The sequence below is a fragment of the Eretmochelys imbricata genome, chromosome 24 (genome assembly GCF_965152235.1).
Source record: "Eretmochelys imbricata isolate rEreImb1 chromosome 24, rEreImb1.hap1, whole genome shotgun sequence".
Lineage (NCBI taxonomy): Eukaryota > Metazoa > Chordata > Testudines > Cheloniidae > Eretmochelys > Eretmochelys imbricata.
Window position 1 is genome coordinate 8,747,768 of NC_135595.1, and position 23,950 is coordinate 8,771,717.

Below are 23,950 nucleotides of genomic sequence, written 5' to 3' on the forward strand. Positions count from 1 at the left end.
GGCACTCACTGGAGAGCCTCAGCCGAACTCATCCACCCTCCTTTAGAACGCGGACTAAGGAATCCTTGAGCGCATTTAGGGCAGCAACGGTGAGATGAGGAGTCAAAGATTCCCCTGCAGGAGGCTTTGGCACAGCGGAAAGGCTGGAGACCGCACCACAGCCAGAAGTTAAAGCAGAGCAGAAAATGGGTGAGGGGAGGGCCTCAGGACTCCGGCAGTAAACAAAAGGCCTAGGCTCTCGCAACACGATGAGACGAGTGTCGGGTTTGGCTCATGTGTGTCACGTACACTTGGACTGTATATTAAGGTGGGGGCAGCAGAATAAAACCCTGAAACTACGTCTACTCTACAGCGCCTACACCAGCATAGCCCCTAGCAGAGACACAGCACACGCCGACAAATGGATAGGATCACCTCCCCAGGTGACATTAGCTACGTTGACAGGAGCACTTTTCTGCTGGTGTAGTTGTGTCTACACTGGTCAGCACAGCTACGCCGCATGGGGGTGTGACTTTTCACATCCCGGACTGACCCAGCTACACCAGTCTAAATTTTAAGCATAGATTAGGCTTAAGATAGAAAACCCCAGTCAGGCAATGGAAACTTCTTGGGGGCATCTGAGGGCAAAATTTGAGGCTAAAATCTGTAGAATCAGTGAGAAACGCTTCAGCGTAACTGCTTAGCAGACAACAGCAGGGCGGCTTTACTTAAAAGATTCAGCTACACAAGATGTTTTCCCACCCCACTATTCAATTAACCCTTGATTACTGAGATGGAAAAGAGATCAGGACCTGCCAATCAAGTGATACCAGAACGCCCCTCCAGCACTACCATGGTAAAAGTTGGCATGAAGCTGCCAGGATTAGTCTTTGGGCCTTTAAAGAAACTGAAAAATGTGTGTCCCCTTTACTGCTCCTTTCTGACCCCCTTTCCTTCTCATCTGGGAGTAGAGACAGCTTCACAGGTAAAGTCTCATTCCAGGTCCTCCAAAGATTGCCAGTGTCCAGGACCCATCAGGACTAAATATTTCCAATGTAAGGAAACAAAGAACATTTCTTAAAGCGGCATGGCAGTCTCTCCCCAGCATACAGCAGCAGGAAATGTTTTGGTTTGCAAGGTTCCTTTAAGGACGAGCTGACACTATTATGAATGCTATTCTACACTAGCAGGAATTGGAATGGAGAAGCAGGAAGTAAATAGTAAGTCCGCAGTACAGCAATCAGACTGGCTCAGAGAGCCCAGATGCTGTTTGCTTTCACCCCAGTTACCTTGCTGCACATATTGTCTTTACTGAAGTTCTTGTTATGCTTGTCTGTCGCTTCCTCCTCCACCTTTACAAGAAAAAAAAAATATAAAGGATATAAATAAAAACTGATGGGGTGGGAGGGGACTAAATCTATTTCTATGGTAGTGGTGCATTTAGGGTGAATTTAGGGATGGGATTTGGGAGGTTCCAATAAGCACCCCAGAGCACCAGGCAATGAATTTCAACTGTCTACTATTCTTTCTGTTAGGAACTTACGACCTACGCTCACCACACACGCTCAGACATGGCTGCTGCTAGCCCTGCTCAGACACAAGTGCAGAAAGAGATGTGAGATGTGAACGTTTGGACTTAGCCCCTGGAGCAGATCAATATTTCCCAAGCAGAAGACAGTAAGGGTATGTCTACACTACGGAATAAGGTCGAATTTATAGAAGTCGGTTTTTTAGAAATCGGTTTTATATATTCGAGTGTGTGTGTCCCCACAGAAAATGCTCTAAGTGCATTAAGTGCATTAACTCGGCAGAGTGCTTCCACAAGACCGAGGCTAGAGTCGACTTCCGGAGTGTTGCACTGTGGATAGCTATCCCACAGTTCCCGCGGTCTCTGCTGCCCATTGGAATTCTGGGTTGAGATCCCAATGCCTGATGGGGCTAAAACATTGTCGCGGGTGGTTCTGGGTACATATCATCAGGCCCCCCTTCCCTCCCTCCCTCCACGAAAGCAAGGGCAGACAATCGTTTCGCGCCTTTTTTCCTGAGTTACCTGTGCAGACGCCATACCACGGCAAGCATGGAGCCCGCTCAGGTAACCATCACCGTATGTCTCCTGGGTGCTGGCAGACGCAGTACGGCATTGCTACACAGTAGCAGCAACCCATTGCCTTCTGGCAGCAGACGGTGCAGTACGACTGGTAGCCGTTCTCGTTGTGTCCGAGGTGCTCCCGGCCATGTCGGCTGGGAGCGCCTGGGCAGGACTAAATTTGGAGTGACTTGACCAGGTCATTCTCTTTAGTCCTGCAGTCAGTCCTATTGAACTGTCTTATGGTGAGCAGGCAGGTGATACGGATTGCTAGCAGTCCTATTGCATCATCTTCTGCCGGGCAGGCAAGAGAGGAGGATGGCTAGCAGTCCTACTGCACCATCTTCTGCTGAGCAGCCATGAGATGTGGATGGCATGCAGTCCTTCTGCACCGTCTGCTGCCAGCCAAAGATGTAAAAGATAGATGGAGTGGATCAAAACAAGAAATAGACCAGATTTGTTTTGTACTCATTTGCCTCCTCCCCCGTCTAGTGGACTCATTCCTCTAGGTCACACTGCAGTCACTCACAGAGAAGGTGCAGCGAGGTAAATCTAGCCATGTATCAATCAGAGGCCAGGCTAACCTCCTTGTTCCAATAAGAACAAAAACTTAGGTGCACCATTTCTTATTGGAACCCTCCGTGAAGTCCTCCCTGAAATACTCCTTGATGTAAAGCCACCCCCTTTGTTGATTTTAGCTCCCTGAAGCCAACCCTGTAAGCCGTGTCGTCAGTCGCCCCTCCCTCCATCAGAGCAACGGCAGACAATCGTTCCGCGCCTTTTTTCTGTGCGGACGCCATACTAAGGCAAGCATGGAGGCCACTCAGCTCACTTTGGCAATTAGGAGCACATTAAACACCACACGCATTATCCAGCAGTATATGCAGCACCAGAACCTGGCAGAGTGATACAGGGCGAGGAGGCAACATCAGCGCGGTCACGTGAGTGATCAGGACATGGACACAGATTTCTCTGAAAGCATGGGACCTGCCAATGCATGCATCATGGTGCTAATGGGGCAGGTTCATGCTGCGGAACGCTGATTCCGGGCTTGGGAAACAAGCACAGACTGGTGGGACCGCATAGTGTTGCAGGTCTGGGACGATTCCCAGTGGCTGCGAAACTTTCGCATGCGTAAGGGCACTTTCATGGAACTTTGTGACTTGCTTTCCCCTGCCCTGAGGCGCATGAATACCAAGATGAGAGCAGCCCTCACAGTTGAGAAGCGAGTGGCGATAGCCCTGTGGAAGCGTGCAACGCCAGACAGCTACCGCTCAGTTGGGAATCAATTTGGAGTGGGCAAATCTACTGTTGGGGCTGCTGTGATGCAAGTAGCCCACGCAATCAAAGATCTGCTGATATCAAGGGTAGTGACCCCGGGAAATGTGCAGGTCATAGTGGATGGCTTTGCTGCAATGGGATTCCCTAACTGTGGTGGGGCCATAGACGGAACCCATATCCCTGTCTTGGCACCGGAGCACTAAGCCGCCGAGTACATAAACCGCAAGGGGTACTTTTCAATAGTGCTGCAAGCTCTGGTGGATCACAAGGGACGTTTCACCAACATCAACGTGGGATGGCCGGGAAAGGTATATGACGCTCGCATCTTCAGGAACTCTGGTCTGTTTCAAAAGCTGCAGGAAGGGACTTTATTCCCAGACCAGAAAATAACTGTTAGGGATGTTGAAATGCCTATATGTATCCTTGGGGACCCAGCCTACCCCTTAATGCCATGGCTCATGAAGCCGTACACAGGCAGCCTGAACAGTAGTCAGGAGCTGTTCAACTACAGGCTGAGCAAGTGCAGAATGGTGGTAGAATGTGCATTTGGACGTTTAAAGGCGCGCTGGTGCAGTTTACTGACTCGCTTAGACCTCAGCGAAACCAATATTCCCACTGTTATTACTGCTTGCTGTGTGCTCCACAATATCTGTGAGAGTAAGGGGGAGACGTTTATGGTGGGGTGGGAGGTTGAGGCAAATCGCCTGGCTGCTGGTTACGTGCAGCCAGACACCAGGGCGGTTAGAAGAGCACAGGAGGGCGCAGTACGCATCAGAGAAGCTTTGAAAACCAGTTTCATGACTGGCCAGGCTACGGTGTGAAAGTTCTGTTTGTTTCTCCTTGATGAAACCCCCCCGCCCCTTGGTTCACTCTACTTCCCTGTAAGCTAACCACCCTCCCCTCCTCCCTTCGATCACCACTTGCAGAGGCAATAAAGTCATTGTTGCTTCACATTCATGCATTCATCACACAAATAGGGGGATGACTACCAAGGTAGCCCAGGAGGGGTGGTGGAGGAGGGAAGGAAAATGCCACACAGCACTTTAAAAGTTTACAACTTTAAAATTTATTGAATGCCAGCCTTCTTTTTTTTGGGCAATCCTCTGTGGCGGAGTGGCTGGTTGGCCGGTGGCCCCCACACCGCGTTCTTGGGCGTCTGGGTGTGGAGGCTATGGAACTTGGGGAGGAGGGCGGTTGGTTACACAGGGGCTGTAGCGGCAGTCTGTGCTCCAGCTGCCTTTGCTGCAGCTCAACCATACACTGGAGCATACTGGTTTGGTCCTCCAGCAGCCTCAGCATTGAATCCTGCCTCCTCTCATCACGCTGCCGCCACATTTGAGCTTCAGCCCTGTCTTCAGCCCGCCACTTACTCTCTTCAGCCCGCCACCTCTCCTCCCGGTCATTTTGTGCTTTCCTGCACTCTGACATTATTTGCCTCCACGCATTCGTCTGTGCTCTGTCAGTGGGGGAGGACAGCATGAGCTCGGAGAACATTTCATCTCGAGTGCGTTTTTTTTTTCTTTCTAAGCTTCATTAGCCTCTGGGAAGGAGAAGATCCTGTGATCATTGAAACACATGCTGCTGGTGGAGAAAAAAAAAGGGACAGCGGTATTTAAAAAGACACATTTTATAAAACAGTGGCTACACTCTTTCAGGGTAAACCTTGCTGTTAACGTTACATACATAGCACATGTGCTTTCGTTACAAGGTCGCATTTTGCCTCCCCCCACAGCGTGGCTACCCCTTCAACCCTCCCCCATCCCTGTGGCTAACAGCAGGGAACATTTCTGTTTAGCCACAGGCAAACAGCCCAGCAGGAATGGGCTCCTCTGAGTGTCCCCTGAAGAAAAGCACTCTATTTCAACCAGGTGACCATGAATTATATCTCACTCTCCTGAGGATAACACAGAGAGATAAAGAACGGATGTTGTTTGAACGCCAGCAAACATACACTGCAATGCTTTGTTGTACAATGATTCCCGAGTACGTGTTACTGGCCTGGAGTGGTAAAGTGTCCTACCATGAAGGACGCAATAAGGCTGCCCTCCCCAGAAACCTTTTGCAAAGGCTTTGGGAGTACATCCAGGAGAGCCGCGAATGCCAGGGCAAAGTAATCCTTTCACATGCTTGCTTTTAAACCATGTATAGTATTTTAAAAGGTACACTCACCAGAGGTCCCTTCTCCGCCTGCTGGGTCCAGGAGGCAGCCTTGGGTGGGTTCAGGGGGTACTGGCTCCAGGTCCAGGGTGAGAAACAGTTCCTGGCTGTCGGGAAAACCGGTTTCTCCACTTGTTTGCTGTGAGCTATCTACAACCTCATCATCATCATCATCATCTTCTTCGTCCCCAAAACCTGCTTCCGTATTGCCTCCATCTCCATTGAAGGAGTCAAACAACACGGCTGGGGTAGTGGTGACTGAACCCCCTAAAATGGCATGCTGCTCATCATAGAAGCGGCATGTTTGGGGCTCTGACCCGGAGCGGCCGTTCGCCTCTCTGTTTTTCTGGTAGGCTTGCCTCAGCTCCTTCAGTTTCACGCGGCACTGCTTCGGGTCCCTGTTATGGCCTCTGTCCTTCATGCCCTGGGAGATTTTGACAAAGGTTTTGGCATTTCGAAAACTGGAACGGAGTTCTGATAGCACGGATTCCTCTCGCCATACAGCGATCAGATCCCGTACCTCCCGTTCGGTCCATGCTGGAGCTCTTTTGCAATTCTGGGACTCCATCATGGTCACCTCTGCTGATGAGCTCTGCATGGTCACCTGCAGCTTGCCACGCTGGCCAAACAGGAAATGAGATTCAAAAGTTCGCGGTTCTTTTCCTGTCTACCTGGCCAGTGCATCTGAGTTGAGAGTGCTGTCCAGAGCGGTCACAATGGAGCACTCTGGGACAGCTCCCAGAGGCCAATACCGTCGAATTGTGTCCACAGTACCCCAAATTCGAGCCAGCAAGGCCGATTTAAGCGCTAATCCACTTGTCAGGGGTGGAGTAAGGAAATCGATTTTAAGAGCCCTTTAAGTCGAAATAAAGGGCTTCATCGTGTGGACGGGTGCAGGTTTACATCGATTTAATGCTGCTAAATTTGACCTAAAGTCCGAGTGTAGACCAGGGCTAACATGAGGTCCCGACGGAACGCTGCCCAGTGCCAACCCAAAGAACACGGATGGAGTTAGAAGTCTGTATATACTGACCAAAGAGCCTCTTCTCCCCCTCGCTGTGTACCCATAGTGCCCAGCTGTTGCATGTGATTAAGAATCCTGCCAGCCACCACAGTGAATGCTGCCCCTGAGGAAATCCAGCAGTGCACGTGGCAAAGGCATGGTTATGTACAGATGAGAGCTACCCAGACTGCCAGAGCATATTCACATACCAGCTTCAGATCTCTGGGGTATAGGAGCCCACACAAATATCAGCACGTCAGTCCTTACAGAAATACACATCTGCTCCAGGAAGCTTGTGTTCAGAGATGGCACCCAACAGTGTTCTAATAAGCAAAGCTAGTCACTTCTAGAGGCTGCCTGCTTCAGGATCAAGAGACGATAGAAGTGACAGAGTTGATCCTCAGAGGTAATGGGTTAAGCAGCGGAGCTTAGCAGCACAGAACAGACTAATGGCCCATTTAGTGCAGTATCCTGCCTCCAGCAGTTGCTTATATCCAAGGCTCCAAAAGGAAGACACCATCTCCCTTTATGTACTGGGATGACTGAGAATCACCAAGACAATAGAGCAGCACAAGTTTTCCAACAGGCACCTTGTGGCGATTCAAGACACTACACCATGATGATGCCCAGCACATTGCTAATATCAGACTTCGGCATCCTAAGCAGAGGAGCTCTGCATCATCTCCTCTGAGCCAACTGCCTGGAGGGCAGGTTGCCAGCTACCTTCTTCTGCCATCTCCCTGCTACACTGCAGTTAGCTGTAGCAGGAAGCTGTACCATGGGGACACAGAGCCAGGCAGCAGTCACATGGGGATAGGGAGACTCTAGCAGGTGGATGAGGGGCGGCCAAACATCTCCTCTAAGGACCAGGAGAGGATGGAGAGGTGCATGCAGTAGAAATAGAAAACACTGAATACAAACAAGTGAACAAGCAACAGGTGAGGTGGGCTTATTTGCTAAGGTCTCCTTGGCTTGGAAAGAAACCCCAACACCAGCCAGAGTCCCACCTAAAAATTTAATAATTTACCAAGAGGACATCATGACTGACAGATTCTGAGCATGGGATTCTTGGTATAATTGAAAAAAAAAAAAAAAAAAAAAAAGATACTTTGCACTTCTACAGAGCCTTCCCCTGCAGGATCTCAAAACTCTTGATGAACAATTAAGCAGTCCTCATAACCCTCCTGGGAGAGGGAGGCTTTGCTCTCTCCTTTTAACAGATCAGGAGACTCAGGCAAGGGAGTAACTTGCCCAAGGTGTGTCAGGCAATGACTTGCAGAGGCGGGTGTTTGATTACCCCATGCCACACACGCCCAGTACCACCTCTTCAAAAGGAGTTACGTGACACAAAGGACGAGACCATCAGGCCCCAGGAGTCCTGACACCCAGCTCCCTGTTCTAGTCACTCACCAACACTCCCATCCAACAGCTGCAGATAAAACCCAGGAGCGACTCCCATGTGCCCGCTCCCAGAGCTGGGAATAGAACCCAGGAGTCCCTGCTATCAGCCCTCCACACTACAAAACACTCCCCTCCTTGTTTGGGCGGTAAGCCGATATTGCGAACGAGTATGAAAGCTTGCCAAGAAAAGGTTACTGCCAACTCACAAATGTACTAAGCAATTTCTGTGCAGTTACAGGATCTTACCTCCTTCCTCCACTTGAGCTCACAGAACACCCGCTCGAAGCACTCGTGCATGTAGTTGAACTGAAAAGATAAAGCAGCCCTCTCTTAGGTTGACATAAAGCCAAGCACAGCAGCATAGCGCTGTGCAGCTCTGAAATGACAGCCGCCCATCAGAGAGCGGGACAGGAGTCAGAAGCTGTACACCCAGCTTCCGTTTACAGCAGGGGAAGACAAAGGTACCAGCTCTAGCCAGCAAGAACTTACTGTATCTCTGGCTCCTCCTAGTGGCTGTCTGGTTACGCAGCGCAAGGAAAAGTTGAGCGTCAAATCTTCTCTCACACCAAGAGATCAGAGCAAAGAGAATTTTACACCAGTTTCTAAAAACTGGGCGAGTCCCTCTCCTTAGTGCATTTGCAGTTAACAAGGTCACTTACATATGGGGTGAAGATTTTAACCCATCGAGGTTTCTTCTCTCCTCGTGCGTATTCAAAACAGAATGCCATTCCTTCTTCGTCTGTGTCCCACCGCTGCATCTCGTCCCACTCAAATGCTATTACCTGGTTCTAAACAGAAGAAGAGATCAGGGTCCAGAGCGGGCCATGCTCCAGTTGGGAGGGTCTTGGCTAAGGCCGAGTCAGGAGGCAAGTTAGCTCCTGAAATGCTACAGGGCAGATCTGAACCGGGGCCGGGGGTGGTGCAGAGTGCAGGGGAAGAGATGAAAAAACAAGGGAGTTCCAGGAATGCTGCAGAATGGCACGCAGGGGAAGTGGGGATACAGAGTCCTAATGCTGCAGAGCTTGCCGTGGGAATCCAACATAGCAGCCGTCCCTGTAATCACACAGCAGCAGCCGTCCCTGTAATCACACAGCAGTGCATTTACCATCCTGTTTTAAAATCCACCTCATCCTGCTCTCAACTTTACTCTTAGAGCAGCTGCAGTATCCCAAGAATGGGGAACCAGTGTTCTGCCTCTTCCTACAGCAAAGTTGAACTTCCTCAGACCCAGGAAGCCCTGCCATGTCCTTGAGTTGCTTACCTCTAGCTGACCCTCCTCTGTGCAGGCATGGAGTTTAAAGTGCTTGATGCTGATGGCTGTAATCACATGACCCTTTCGCCGGGAGTCACAGGAGCAGTGGGGGAAGATGATCTCATTGTAACCCTCACATGTCCGCAGCATGTTTAAATACTGGAGAAAAGCAAGAAAGTGATGTGTTGGCTCTTTTAACAAATGAAAGGCCCCCCATCACCCCAACCCTCTGCAATCCCCTCAGTGCCCCGCAGCCCCTTACTGCAATCCTGTACTCCAAATATGAACCTTAATTTCTCCCTCTAGCTTTATGATTTGAAGTGTTTTATGTAAGGTTTTGGGGACAAGATCCATGTCTTCCAGTGAGTTTGAACAGCTCCTTGCACAAGAGGGATCCAATCATAACTGGGACCTGTAGACTCTCTTGCAATAGGAACAGTTATTAATTAGCACAGGTGAAGTGTTCCAATTATATTACCTTGACATTGGCCCTTTAACTCTATTTATGATGTTTGCAGTAGTTGAAAAGCCAATGATGGAACAGCCCGTAAAGGAAGGTAGGGGCTCAAAGCTTACTGGAATGTCTCAGCAGTGAAGCAGGCAGGGGGAGGGGGATGTTTTGTATTCAAAGTGGTAAGCAAATACATGGATTAGGGAGTGATTAGAATGCCTCGCAGATGACCTGGAGGCATTTCAAGCTCCTAGAGCAATGATCTGTGGCAGCTGTTACTGTCAAAAAGGGTCAACAGGGCTCCCACTAGTACCAGCATGGGCGGCAGGCGGAGCCACCTCTGGGGAGACTAGCCGCCAACTCCGCCCCTTCCGCCTGCGCCCTCCCCACAGCCGGAGCTGCAAGCCCCTCCACCCCACAGCTACAGGAGCCCCAAGCCTCCCCAGGCCTGGGCAGAGGAGCTCCGGGCTGGCCAAAGCCTCGAGCACCCCCAGCCCCCTTCACCTGCCTGGAGGAGCCCAGGGCCAGCCCTCTCAGCTAGGGGAGCCCTGGGCCAGCCATGTACAAGCCCGGAGTGCTCCCACGCCACCTGGAGGAGCCCCAGCCGGGCTGGCCGAAGCCCCAAGTGTAGGAGCCCTGCAGGACTGGCCAAGGCCCAGAGTCCCTCCCTCCCCCCTCCACCTGCCCGGAGGAGCCCCGGGCCAGGTGCAGCCTGGAAACCCCTCCCACGAGCATAGGAGCCCCGGCCAGGGTGGCCAAAAGCCGAGCCTCCCCGCACCTGGAGAAGCCCGGGGCTGGCCACAACCCTGCCGTGCCTCCCCTCCCCAGACCCAACCCGCCCACGGGAAAAGCGTCTGTAGAAGACGCTTTTGATATGCTCCATGCAGGTTCCGGGGTGGTTGAGGAGGCACATACAGTACCACCTCCTCAGCCACCCTGGAACCTGCAAGGGGCATAATAAAACAAAAACTTCGCCGCCAAATGCCACAACCGGGGGTCCGGTGCCCGCAGCAGCCCTGGGGGAGGCAGCGCCTCCCTGGCCTATTATACCTGCAGCCCATGAGTACAAGGCGCAGTAAGAGCTGGCAAAGACTAACCGGGGAGAGGATTTCAAATTGGGAGGTCATTGGCACCAGAGACCAGCAATCTACAGGCGGGAACAATGCTAGAGGCTGTGAGCATCCACAAAAGGTGGTCAGGGAAATAAAACCTGACAGGATGGAGCTCCCATTCATAAAGGACAGCGGAAGACCCCACGTTTATTCAGCCTCAGTGATCCCAGAGCAATTCAGTAAGTTATTCCACGTACAAGCCCAGTGATTCTTCTGACCTTGAAGCTACATTTTCTGCCTCTGACAGCCCCAGCAGCAACAGGGAGACTAGGACCAGAGCTCAGCTCACTGTGTGGTGATGTGCAAGGCAGGGTAACACCCAGCTTGCTCGTGCGCAGCCTCGTTGGCACAGACCAGAAGCCAGAGGTGTGTAAATAAAGTTACACTAGTGCCACAGAGTGCTTGGCAATGGGTTTTAGAACCTTCCCCTGAAACGTCTGGTACTGGCCACAAAGAGAGAAGAGATACGAGATGAGACGCACCACTGGCCAGACCATTCTTGTTCTTAGAACAGATCCGGATGGAAACAGCCCTTTGATGATCAAATACTAAACAGGCAGAAGAGCTGCCATAAAAGGACCCCAACTGAGTGATTTATAAAAAGTCTTTAAGTGCTGTAGATTTACCAGCTCAATGTTTTTTAGACAAGAATTGAGTCTTGCCCCAGCAGCACATACCACACAAGTAAGGGAGTTTGACTCAACGCAACGCATGATCTGGTATATGGACATTAGCTCCATACAAACTAACTCACCGAGTGTTTTGGGAGTCTCGCTTACCAGTCAGCACCGTGATAACCTTGCATTCCCTTGTGTATTCAACCAACGCAAGTCAAAATACACCCACAGTGCTCTTCCAAACACAGCTTCCCTTGGAAAGTGGTACTTTTATAGCTTCACTGCAGACTGGAAAGGCACAGTCCAGGGCCAATGCATCTGGCTTCATTTGCCAGAGGAAACAGCCATTTCCAAGTAATGAGAAAATAAACATACCATAACCATCTTTTTCTGCTCAGACAGCTTCTGTAACTGGTAGGACTTTTCCTCGGCTTTGATGCAACCTTTCTTTACATCATCCACAGCCTAAACGAAAAAAGGGGGAAGGAAACTGAGCAAAGTTGAGTCTTCAACAGACTATTAAGGGATTTCTTCACTGGTCTGAAATGCAGTACTTTCACCTGGCACTTCTACAGGATAGTCATGTGCTTTACAAATATGCATTCAGTGCACAGCACCCTTGGGCAGTAGGTGACACGCTGGTTTTACAGAGGAGTAAATGAAGGAAAACAGGTGAAGTGACTTGCCAAACGAGACAATGAGTCAGTGAGAGCAGAGACAAGAACTCAGGGGTCCTAGCGTATCTAGTGGCTAGAGCAGGAGACGGAGTCTGAACTCCTGAGTTCTTCTGTTTGCTCTTTGAGGGCCTGAGCCAGTGATGAGTAGCAGCAGGATCTTGTACTCTGTTTATGAACCTGCCACGGAGTCACTGGGCGACAGTGGGCAAATCACTCAACCATCAATTTCCATTTCTTACACAACAGTGATGCACATAGGACGGGGCCTTCCCCACCCCAAGCTCTTCATGGCGCTGAGGCATTCAATGTCTTGGAATTCAAAATCGCTACAGCAACACGAGTGGGAGCTGGTTTAAATGGCCTGTGGTAAAGTTAGTTCAGCATTCCGAGGCAAGGAATTCACATGCACCCACCTGGTGGAAGAAGTAGGTAACTGCAAGGTCATTGTCATTCAGAAGGGCTTCCTCTTCTGTAGTGAAGAGCCATTTCCTGATAGTCAGACAAGTCCCCGGCACCGCCGAAGTGTAGTTCTGTACGTAGAGCTTGTGTGGGAATTCATTGGGCGCCAGTTTACGCACTGCAAGATGTATGGGAAGAGTAGGCTGAGCTCTTTGGGGCAAGAACCATCCTTTTGATCTGTGTTTGTACAGCACCTAGCACAATGAGTTGCAGGCCCATGACTGGGGCGCCTAGGCAATACCACAACACACATGAATAGCTGTACCTCAAGGAAGTTACACTGCCTCGGCTAACACAATGCAAAGGCGAGTGAGTGAGCAGGTCCCCATGGAGCAGATGGGGTCAAGACCCCAGCTCTGCTTTTTCCAAGATCCTTCCCCCATCTGACTTTTGCCTTCACAATGTCAGAGCTTTACTAGGCTAGTCATTTGCAGGCTCAGGTCAACACACAGGCACCCCAGAAATCAGGAATTTGTATGAAACCAGAATCCACTCGCTTGACCTGCTGTCTGGGGAACGCTGCTGTCCAGGGGCTGTACCTCAAGTGTGTGTGGAAAGCAGCTGTGTAATGCAGGACTTCAGCTGAAAGCAGCCACGCTTGGCGAAGAAAGACCACATTTGTCAGACCGTCACAGTTTGTTTTCACTCTTCGTTGAAGAGTACAGGGATGTATCCTGCTCAAGCCTTTGATTTTGGTTCTCTGGCCTGGGCATTGGGGCATTCAAACCACAGGAGAAAACAATGCAGGGAAGAGTCTTGCTTTGGCCTATGGGAGTGGATAACATGGAATCCAGCGGGGCTACAATTCTTATGATCTATCATCGAGCGCTTCAGAACAGTACATTTTCTCGCACACACTGAAGCTGCTTTAAGATTCTCCCAAGCAACAGGAGGATCTCACACTATCTGGGCAGTCTGCCATCAGAACCAGAACAAAGACCCGTAGAGCAGTCAGTGACAAAGGAGCTGCCTTCAAGCTATTCAATACCAGCTCGGGATGATTGGTACCACAGGCAGCATGCCTTTGTTGTGAGTTTAGTGTATTGAAAAAAACACCTTGCTAAACAACGAGGGAGAAGAACACAGTGTGAGCCAGCATAACCCACCTGAGTGGCTTTTCAGCCCACATTCAGGTAGGAACATTGTCCTTGCACTATCACAGATAGAGCTCAGTTGTTTGCAGAGAAACTAAATGGAGTGTGTACAGTATATACAGAACTGTGGCTATTCAGAATGAGTTTTACCAGTGCACCCGCCATGAAGGTTAACTAGAGCGTTTCAATTTTCAATAGTTTGAAAAGCATGGCACTCATAAAAATAAGGAATAACTATTATTAATACCCAGCTCTTATATAGCACTGGTTAGAATCACACAGTGTGAAAACTTCCTGTGTGAAGCTTTGCCAATACACCCCAATTCTGAACTCCAGCATGCCTGACATTCCTGCCTGGGCTCCCTACACAGCTCTGCCAATACATTTCAATCCTGTCCTGCAGCATGCTCTTCTAGGCAGCCGTTCTGCAGAAAAGGACCGAGGGGTGACAGTGGACGAGAAGCTGGATATGAGTCAACAGTGTGTCCTCGTTGCCAAGAAGGCCAATGGCATTTTGGGATGTATATGTAGGGGCATTGCCAGCAGATCGAGGGACGGGATCGTTCCCCTCGACATTGGTGAGGCCTCACCTGGAGTACTGTGTCCAGTTTTGGGCCCCACACTACAAGAAGGATGTGGATAAATTGGAAAGCGTCCAGCCAAGGGCAACAAAAATGATTAGGGGACTGGAACTCATGACTTATGAGGAGAGGCTGAGGGAACTGGGATTGTTTAGTCTGCGGAAGAGAAGAATGAGGGGGGATTTGATAGCTGCTTTCAACTACCTGAAAGGGGATTCCAAAGAGAATGGATCTAGACTGTTCTCAGTGGTAGCAGATGACAGAACAAGGAGTAATGGTCTCAAGTTGCAGTGGGGGAGGTTTAGGTTGGATATTAGGAAAAACTTTTTCACTAGGAGGGTGGTGAAACACTGGAATGGAAACCTAGGGAGGTGGTGGAATCTCCTTCCTCAGAGGTTTTTAATGTTAGGCTTGACAAAGCCCTGGCTGGGATGATTTAGTTGGGGATTGGTCCTGCTTTGAGCAGGGGGTTGGACTAGATGACCTCCTGAGGTCCTTTCCAACCCTGATATTCTATGATTCTATGATTGCAGTCCCGGGCTCCCCACACACAAATCTGCCAATGTCCTGGGATCCTGCCCTGTCATCTCAGTGCCAGTTATCTCTGGTAAAGCAACTGTCAACTTGGTGGCATCAAGTGGTAATTTTGTGATTGAGGCTGCTGCACAGGACACAGGAATGAACCACAAAACGTTGATGATCCAGGATCAAGATCTGCATGCCAATCTAGTCTGCTGTGTCAGAGATATTTTAGAAGTGCTTTCTTTAAAAATCTAAAATGCTCCTGCAATCCAAGCCAGCGGGAACAGTTTGTACTATCTCAACCTATATTGCACAATTAGCAACATAACACAAGGCAAGGATTTAGGGCACTCCTGCAGCTGTATAAGAAAGCTGTTAACATACAGATTGTGAGAACAGGGCTAGGAATCAGGACCCCTTGGCTCAAAGCCTAGCACATAAAACCGAACACATTCACATCTAAGTTACCGGACTTCCTTCTGCTTCAGCAAATTCGGTTTGAAACTGGGTGAAAAAGAGAAGCACTACTGCTGATGATTTAAGAAACCACAGATAAAATCAGTAAGCTTTACTTCTCTTTAGCTGGCAGGGTGGTTTCATCATCAAAACCCCCCCAGACTCCCACAATCAAGGCTCAAATGCCATCAGAGTTCTCAGCCCTTCATCCTCCCAGGCACTATAAGAGCATCTTAAGCACACTGGAATCCTTAAAACTAAAACAGGTTTTCGTTTCTCACAATTTAGTCTCCTTGAACTGTTTAAAAAAGGGAAAGTCAAGCATTAGCAGAAACAAAAACTATCAAACTTCGAAGGCTCCTCATTATCAGAGTCTCCAAGGCCTGGCAGATTTCCCATGGGGGCTCTGGATTTTGAGAGGAGGTCAGAGCTAAATGAGAACGCCAGCAGGCTCTGCCGCTGCAGAACTTTTGCGTGGTTGGGTTGGGAGGATTGAGACTTACCAAAGGAGTGATTGATCACTTCAAACAAGGCAAAGTAGTTTGCTGTAGTGCTGTCCATTCCTACTTTAGCAGCCACAGCCTGAAGTGCAACCAAAAAGAAAAATCGGGTTAGCAAAATAGTGTTCAGCCCGCACCCGACCTTCTTCGAGGACAGGGCCGGCCTAGCTTCACATATGTTATTTACAAGTCACCGATCCCAGGTATTAGTCACCAAGGAAAGCTTTAACGCTATTCCTGTTCAATCACAGTTTTTATTTAACTAGGGCTCAGAGTCTCTTGCTCTTTCCTTCTGTAAACTGCTCCAGATTTCAAGCACTGCCACAGCTGACAATTAGGTCATCTTTTCTTCTGGCGCCTCAAGTTTCAGTTCCTAGTACACCAGGCACAGACACCCTCCCCCGCTTCCCTTAGGAGTTTTTCCAGCAATACTTCAGTCCTATATGCTAACAGAGCCATGCTTAAGTAGGAGCTCGATACAAGCATGCAATTCAATAGACGGTGTCCTAAATGCATTAATATACAGAATCTGATCAGACAAGCACAGATTTTCACTGCATAAATCTAGAACCCATGAGATTTTACTGTCATGCATGTCCTTTGGCTCTGTTACTTATAGCAACACTTGCATTTGTTCAGGTTTCCTTCTGAACCTGTATCCCCCATTAATTCTCTACGAGCTACCATCCTCAGTTACAGCAGCATTGGCTGCATTTTGTTAACCTACTTTAAATGGATCCCTTGACGGCAGCACCACACTCTAGGCATACTCACGAAGCAGTAAACCAGTTAAGATCACTATGGTGTGGGGTGTTGCAGTAACTTCAATGGGAGTTGAGAGGGGTCAGGACCTCCCCGGGGTCAGGCCTCAAACCTGCTAGTCCAACTCTACAAGGCAGCTAAACATTAACTCCACGCTCACGATTTCCCCAACGCAGAGAGCTCCTATTAAGACTCAAGTCGCTGCCCTACTAGACAGCCGCACAAGAATTGTATGTTGGGTTTGCAAGCTCTCATTGCCTGCAGACAGCTAACTCTCTGCAGCAGCAAGACAAAATTTGTCTAGTAATTAGAGAAATCCTGCTGCAGCTTTTAAGATATTATCAGTGAAAATTAACAGAGCGACGACTCTGCCCTTGCAGGAGAAACTGCCAAAGGAAACACCATTTCACCAAGATGTAAGGTTGGATTTCTCCAGCTCTCTCTTCCCTGTTGTGTTATTGCAGGAACAGTTCCATTGGAACACACCCACCACGGAGAACAGCAATGGGAAAGGTCTCTCTGTGCATCTAGGGTCTTGCTTCAAGTTTGAACCACATTAATCTATTTCAGATATTTAGAAAGCTTCATGCAAATATGCACCTTACCTGATACACCTGGTCTGTAGTGCTGTTCTTTTTGACCCTGACTGTTACTGTTGTTGTGTCTGGTAGTGCTACTCTTAGTTCCACATCTGACACACCATTGTAATTCTGGAAAAGAGAAAACCCATCAGTCCTTTCTTCCCATCATGCCACAGAGCATCCAACCAGGAATCACTAGATTTGTATCTCCTGCAGTACCTAGATTACTACAGTCCTGAAGAGGAGTTATTTTACCCCAGAGAAGCGATCTAGAAGTGGCATGGCACATATGCACTCCATGAGTTCAAATTAAATTGGCTACGTTTACAAGAAGATTTATTTTTCTAACGGCCAGCCCTGCAAACTCACACTGGGATCTGAGAATTAAAACAGGCTCTTTCTGGTTCACCCATCGCTATCGGTATCTATTTTATCTGGCCCCCATTATAATAGGATCTGAGTCCCACACAAATAGTAACGCATTATCCTCACAACACCCATGTGAGGCGGGGCAGGACTATTATCTCTCTTGTAGAGGGAGAACCGAGGCCCAGAGACATTAAGTAATTTGCCCAAGATCTCACACAGGAAGTCTGTTGTGGAGCAGGGAATTGAACCAGGGTCTCTTAAACCCTGGCCTAGTGCTCAAACCACGGGACCATCATCATCCCTTTCTAAGGGTTCTGTAGCCCAATTTTGGCTGGTGTTCATAGATGTAAGTGACAAGAAAATTTGTTCCTACAAACAGAACTTGGTTAACCATTCTGGTTGAGGCTGCGTGAGCCAGAACAGACTCCAGCTCCCATTCACTGGAGTCAAAGGTGTCAAGCGTCACTATAAATAAAAATACAGGAACCCATGAACAGGAAGGGGTCATTTTTACATAGTCAATTTTCAGAATATAACCACATTTCAAAATGAATCTTTTACAAGCCTCAGAAACTGATTTCTGATTGCAACAGAGGCAGCTTTTAAAAAAAAGGAAGATGTGAATCCAGCTACTTCACAGGACAGGAACTTGAAAGAACCATTTCAGGTCACGATTGGAAAGGATTTTCCACTTGCCTGAATCAGTGCATTCTAAGTTTGCCAGTGAAGGAAGAAAAGCTCTTGGATACAGCAGCTCTACATACCACAAGAAGTTTTGGAGGAAAAGCAATAGCTGGTGGTAAAATAACTCCCAATTGCTGCTTTGCAATCACAACTAAATCATTCCGAGATAAAATATTAATGTTTATAACACCTATTGCCTTGGCTTCCAAAGGCTGCACCATAAAATATGAGTAACATGCAAATGCAAAGCTACTCAAGCTACCAGAGGCTACACAGAAGCCAGCAGTGCTGCAAGATGCAACATTAACACAAGCAGCCAGCAACAAACCCCCATCAGTGGATCTTATATTGGGCCTGCCAAGGGGACATGTACGAAAGGCAAGGGTCCACTATTGAGAGAGTTTGGTTGCTTGTTTGTAGAAATCTGAACTCCAGGAACTGAAAAGAACGGCATCAGAGCTGTTCTTCATTGCAGCAATCCCCTGTATCAATAGCAGGCGGATATAACAGAGGCACATGGCAAACTCTGAGAAGTCTTTTGCCCCCATTATGATGGTACCTAGTGGCCAGTAACGCAGCTTTCTGCAGGAAGGTAACAGTTATGAAAGAGAAAACACAGCATCGGATTAGCACGCCGGCGTAGTCTCCAGTACGCCCACTTACCTCGTCCGATTCCGATAAGAACTCCTGCATGATGTCGCTCTCCCCAATAACTCGTATGGAACACACTACAGGACAAAGAGAATGCTGCGTTAGTGGATCACACCTGGAAATGGGCAGAAACCAAACCAGGGGGTTGGTTTGAACAGAGCCTGGGGGAAGGGAAGATAACTTTCAGTCACTGGTAGGTGGCCTGTGTGAAATGAAGTGGTACCTAAGCCCAGTCCACTAAGGGCAGGGTCCACAACGCTAACAGACACTGCTGATTTATTCCTTTCTTGAAAGACTTAACAGGGAGGCTGAGGATTCACTGGGCCATGGAAGGCAGGGCTGAGATATATTAACAATGTGTGAGAGAAGCTTGCTGTGCTAACACCTATGCTGTACCCACTCTAAGCAGAGAATCCTCAGGCTGTCAAACTCGCACCTGGCACAAGCATTTGCACGCACACACTCGGTCCATCTCACCCAGCAATAGCCAATCCCTGCTGCTTCAAGGCAAGCCAAGCACAGGGCCATACCATGGGGTAAAAATTCCTTTCTGATCCCCATTTACAATGCACATGTGGGGCATGGTCTCTTACTAAGAACACTTACAAGGGCCACAGATAAAGCAGGGGATCTGGATGCAGCATTGCTACCCAGACAGCATAAGCAACTGAAGCCACAGAAGACTCCAGACTCTAAGCCACCAAAGCTTAAACAGAGACGCACTACCACCCTTTAAAAACACACAGCAGTGGCAAGGCCATGTTACTGCAGTCTGGCTGGGACTCCCTAAGAAAAAGATCTTAAGAACGATTCTCTCCACAATATCAAGTTTTCCTTATCTCCCTCTTATCCCCACTCTATCCAGCATGTGTGTGTTTACTGGCAAGCGATACAACACTATAAATAACGGCCCACCATGCATTAAAGACTAACTATGTTTTGTTCTTGGAAGTGCTCAGCAAGCTAACACCCGCGCCATTACGTCAAGTGAAGTTTGGTTTTTCTTGCAGCGTTTCACTTGGAAAATTGAGCCTGGTTTTAAATGAGCCTCTTTTCCTTGCTGGTAGGCTTTACCGCCATCACAGTAAGACTACCTTTCACTTGCTTGAAAGCTGACAGCTTCAATGTAGCACTGGGCTTCTGGCTCAGCTGGCCCTTTACCTTTCTCTAGATACTCCTCGAGCCCTCGGCGCCTGGCATCCAACTGCTGCTCTGATAAAGAGAAAGGCCATTTCCCCGGCAAGCGTGGGAAGGTGAAATTGGCAAACTCCCGCTTCAGGTTCTGGTGGAGGATGGCAAACTCCCGGTACCGCTTCGAACACAGCTGCCTCCCTGCCATGTAAACATTGTAAACCTATCAGGATGCAGAGGGAAGAGAAGGACAGGAAATTTGTCTAGTGCAATAAAAAGCTTCCCAAATGTAAACAGATGCAGAGCTGCCTTCCTGAGTCTGCAGACAGCCTGAAATTAGCTGAGAGTTGTGAACTGCCTCAGTCATCTCAATGGGGTGTTGACTTTGAAGCTTAATGATAGGTTAGAAAATTGCCAGTAATTTAAATAATTTACTATGTCACAACCGAACGTTTGGTCAGAGAAACACACCAACTAATAATTCCAGGTATCACTATTTGACACAGCAATAGACTGGGGTGGGGGCAGTGAAACAGCTGGCAAAAGAAAAAGGGTTGCTGGAGTTCAAGATGCCTTTCACCTACAAAAAACATGCACCCTAACCCTCTTTCCAAATGCCCCAACTGTGCACTATCCAGGTGCCACAGTGTCCAGCTTCCACCCTGACAACTTCTACAATGAAGAAAGTTTGAAGGTATCACAAACTGAACATCAAACAAGAAATACTGCACTGATTAGATCAATTGTTTCCATAGCCAATAACGCCACACACACACACACACACCCCACCATACATATGTGTATATATACACACACACACACACACACACAATATACACTTAAAGTGACAGCTGAATTTCCAGTCTGCTGCAGAATTCAGCAGCAGAGGGCCACAGAAATCCAGGGCCTTTGCTGCAATGTTTAGGTTCAGAAAACACGAGGCCTTAGTTAAAACACAGACATTCCTCCAGAGCCTAAAGACAGCCTCTGATCAAGGATCAGGCTTAGCAGTAAGAGGCTCTATTCAGCCATGGAGTCTATCAGGCACTGCCAACTGTGCAAGAGACAACAGGGCAGGGGAGAGGGGTTCAAATCTTTTGGAAACATCCTGTCATCCAACTAGCTTCCGTGCTGTGCAAACAGCTCTGATTTCATACAAAGGTCATTCAGGAAATGGAATTTGGCCTCTGTACCCTGATGGGAATTTGACATCAGAAAGGAAAGGAAAACTATCTAGAGCAAAGAGGGGGTTTGGGCAACTTTCAAAGATCTAACATATCTACAGATCATGCCTTCACCATTCAGCCAGGCTCCAATTTTAAGGTCAATTAGTCCTACATACTACATGTGGCAAGGTCTTTTACAAAGAATACTGTTAAGGGGTCCAGAAATGAGCAAGGGATTCAGAATCAGTGTTACCACCTGGACAGCATAATGCAGTGGTTCTCAACCAGGGGTCCAGGACCCCCGGCAGGCCACAAGCAAGTTTCAGGGGGTCCGCCAAGCAGGGCCAGTGTTAGTCTTGCTGGAGCCCAGGGAAGAAAGCCGAAGCCCTGCTGTGCGGGGCTGAAGCCCAGGGCCCCGAGCCCTGTCACCTGGTGCTGAAGCCGAAGCCTGAGCAACTTCACTTTGCGGGGATCCCTGTTGCGTGGGGCCCCAGGCAATTGCCCTGCTTCCTATCCCCTAACACCGGCCCTGACTTTTATATGTAGAAATCGTTGTTGTGGCAAAGGTGGGCCGTGGACTTTTTATAGCATGCTGTGGGTCAGAAAGAAGAAAGGGTCAGAAAGAAAAAGGGTGAGAACCCCTGGCATAAAGAACTGAAGGCACGCACTAGGCTCTTATCCATTTTGCAGATGTCTTGGCATTGCTAATATGCCCACAGTGATAAAGAGGCCCCAAATGATGGGACACTGCCTTAACTAGCTTAATAGGAGAAAAGGAATGTGCTAAAGATATAAAACATGCTTACACCTTTTTGTCGACGTGTAAGAGAAATTTGCGTAACAGCAACCATCTCTCCAAAGTCACACATCAACCCTCCTTGGCATTTGCAGCACTGAAAGCACTGGCAAGTCAGAGAAGTAGAGTATTTCAAAAGGCACCAAACTAGACACAAAAGAGAACCTTCCACAGCTCTTGGAAACCCAAAGAATTCTGAGTCCCACTTTGCTTCCAAGATCTGTACAGGGCGTGGTCTCGGAATCTGAATCAATTTGTTTTCAGCATTAGCTATATGAATAGCTGATCTGTGACCTTCCAAAAAAAGATATTTTTTCAAAGCACAACTCTTGCGTTGCTCAAAAGCGTATATTCATTCTTCTGGCATTGCATGACGTGATGCTGGAGAACGCCAGAGGAGGTGGGAAACAAGGAGGCGAGGCCAGTATCAGCTGACCTCTGTCCAGCTGAGAACATACATTGCATTTGTCTAGTCCTTTTAAGACTGCATTTCATCCCAGCCACATTACAGACTTCCTATAGCACTGATACAGCTGCTGTAGCTTCCCTGCAAGATTTCTTCTCTTTACACTAAGACTCATGTTTCTATCACCCTTTCCCACGTGGTGCTACAGGATAGAACTGTGAAATGGGAAACTTGCACACTCCCTGTTCACACTATGTCTGGCCACAGCTCTGAATCCTTTGTTTCCATGAGGATCAAATTTGCTCCATTTAAACGCACACGGTACATGTCCTAGGTTACAAGCCTCACACTAGATTCTGCTTCTTGGTGATGAACCAAGTTCTAGTCCTCGCCTCCCCACAAACACACATGCTTCTGTGCGTCTGCCCGGTTCCTGGAACAGTAACACTGTGTCAAGTTCTCCATGGGAAAATGCCTCCATTTTCTATGCTGTAAGGGGAAAAAGTAGCAAACTGGGAACCAATTCATCATTTGTCAGCTCCTTACGCTCCAAACTGTAACTGCAATGCACACAGACGGGATTGCTCTGGTTCAGCCAAGCTTTCAATCTGGGCAGAGCAATTCAAAAACCAGCTGAGTTCCCTTTAAAAATCCCTTCACCAGTGCACAACTGCCTTGCATCCCCCTCCACCCCACCCAAAAAGCAGCACCACATCTGACCCTGACATCTCAACTCAAGGCCCTCGGCAACTGTAGGTCCAGTTCTCTGTGACTGAAACAGCAGCTCTCTAGCCACTAGGAGGTGAAGGGAAGGTTCTGGGTAAGGTGATAAGATATGGGCAAAACGGAGAAAGAAAACCACAATCTGGGCAGTGAATTGGCCAATGCAGTTTTTACACTATTTCTCCCCCACCCCAGGCAATGTATTAATAACCAGCTTTTAAAGCACCCTAGCTGCCTGAGTGTTTAAGTACTGGGAACCAGTGCTGTGAGAATTTTCACTTTAACACCGATCTATGGGCCAGTCCCAGGAGCTGATGACTGGTAACTGTCCCCTTGACAATAAGTGCCTATTTGAGAGGGGAAGAATACCACACTTGTGGTTGGCTTCTGTCTCTGAAAACCAAAGGCCAGATGGAATTTCTTCTTTTTTGCTTTAAGACTCTTTGCTGATTTTTCTCATGGTTCAAACCCAACAGGTATGTTCTCAAAGCACCATTTAGCTACACAAATCACCACTAAGGCTAATGGTGCTGGAGGGCTCTGGCCCCAACGGATGGAGTACAGGACACACCTCAACAAGTTTACTATGGAGGCACTTAGGGAACATGAAACACAACCAAAGGAGCCAAGTAAAATGGCCTAGATGAGGCCTGCTCAATTAATATCACTGGAACATGCCCAGAATTCCACTTTGGGACCTGTAAGCCATTTTCTCAGTGTAAATTTGCCTAATCCAGTCAACAGTTTTAGGTCATTCTCTGTGTTGCTTCCCAGCCATTATTCTGCTTGTAATAGATGCCTCACTTTTAATTCTGGCAGGTTGAAGCCCTCTCAACCATGCTCTAGGTGAACGTTACAGGAGCAGTGCCCAAGAACATTCATGTCTCCATTTGCTCTTGGTACAATTACTATGACCACGGGTCTCTGCAACGTGGCAGGTCCAACCTCTCACGCGTGATCTGACAGGGTGGCTCAAAAGTGAGAACGAGTTTGATCTCACATCATGAAAGTATCAGACTCACTCTCACAATTCAGGAGCAATTGGACGAGTAT

General features: G+C 48.4%; 1 protein-coding gene across 4 annotated transcripts in view; it reads right to left on the reverse strand.

Annotated features, from left to right (window-relative positions):
• SNX27 (sorting nexin 27) overlaps nucleotides 1–23,950 on the reverse strand; it is a 61,403-nt gene that overhangs the window by 11,373 nt on the left and 26,080 nt on the right. Inside the window, exons 3-13 of one of the 4 annotated variants that reach the window (XR_013348713.1) lie at nucleotides 19,837–20,029; nucleotides 18,688–18,752; nucleotides 16,996–17,100; nucleotides 15,632–15,710; nucleotides 12,430–12,593; nucleotides 11,715–11,804; nucleotides 9,169–9,318; nucleotides 8,567–8,695; nucleotides 8,154–8,213; nucleotides 5,516–5,610; nucleotides 4,402–4,924 (exon numbers count right to left, since the gene is read on the reverse strand). Coding sequence is in view for 2 of the 4 variants with exons in the window: in XM_077841729.1 (XP_077697855.1) it covers nucleotides 1,269–1,331; nucleotides 8,154–8,213; nucleotides 8,567–8,695; nucleotides 9,169–9,318; nucleotides 11,715–11,804; nucleotides 12,430–12,593; nucleotides 15,632–15,710; nucleotides 16,996–17,100; nucleotides 18,688–18,752; nucleotides 19,837–20,029 (1,098 nt within the window). In the remaining 2 variants the exon portion in view is untranslated. Of the gene's footprint in view, nucleotides 1–1,268; nucleotides 1,332–4,401; nucleotides 4,928–5,515; nucleotides 5,611–8,153; nucleotides 8,214–8,566; nucleotides 8,696–9,168; nucleotides 9,319–11,714; nucleotides 11,805–12,429; nucleotides 12,594–15,631; nucleotides 15,711–16,995; nucleotides 17,101–18,687; nucleotides 18,753–19,836; nucleotides 20,030–23,950 lie in introns of those variants that run through there. The other 3 variants (XR_013348712.1, XM_077841729.1, XM_077841730.1) reach the window with 3 other exon arrangements.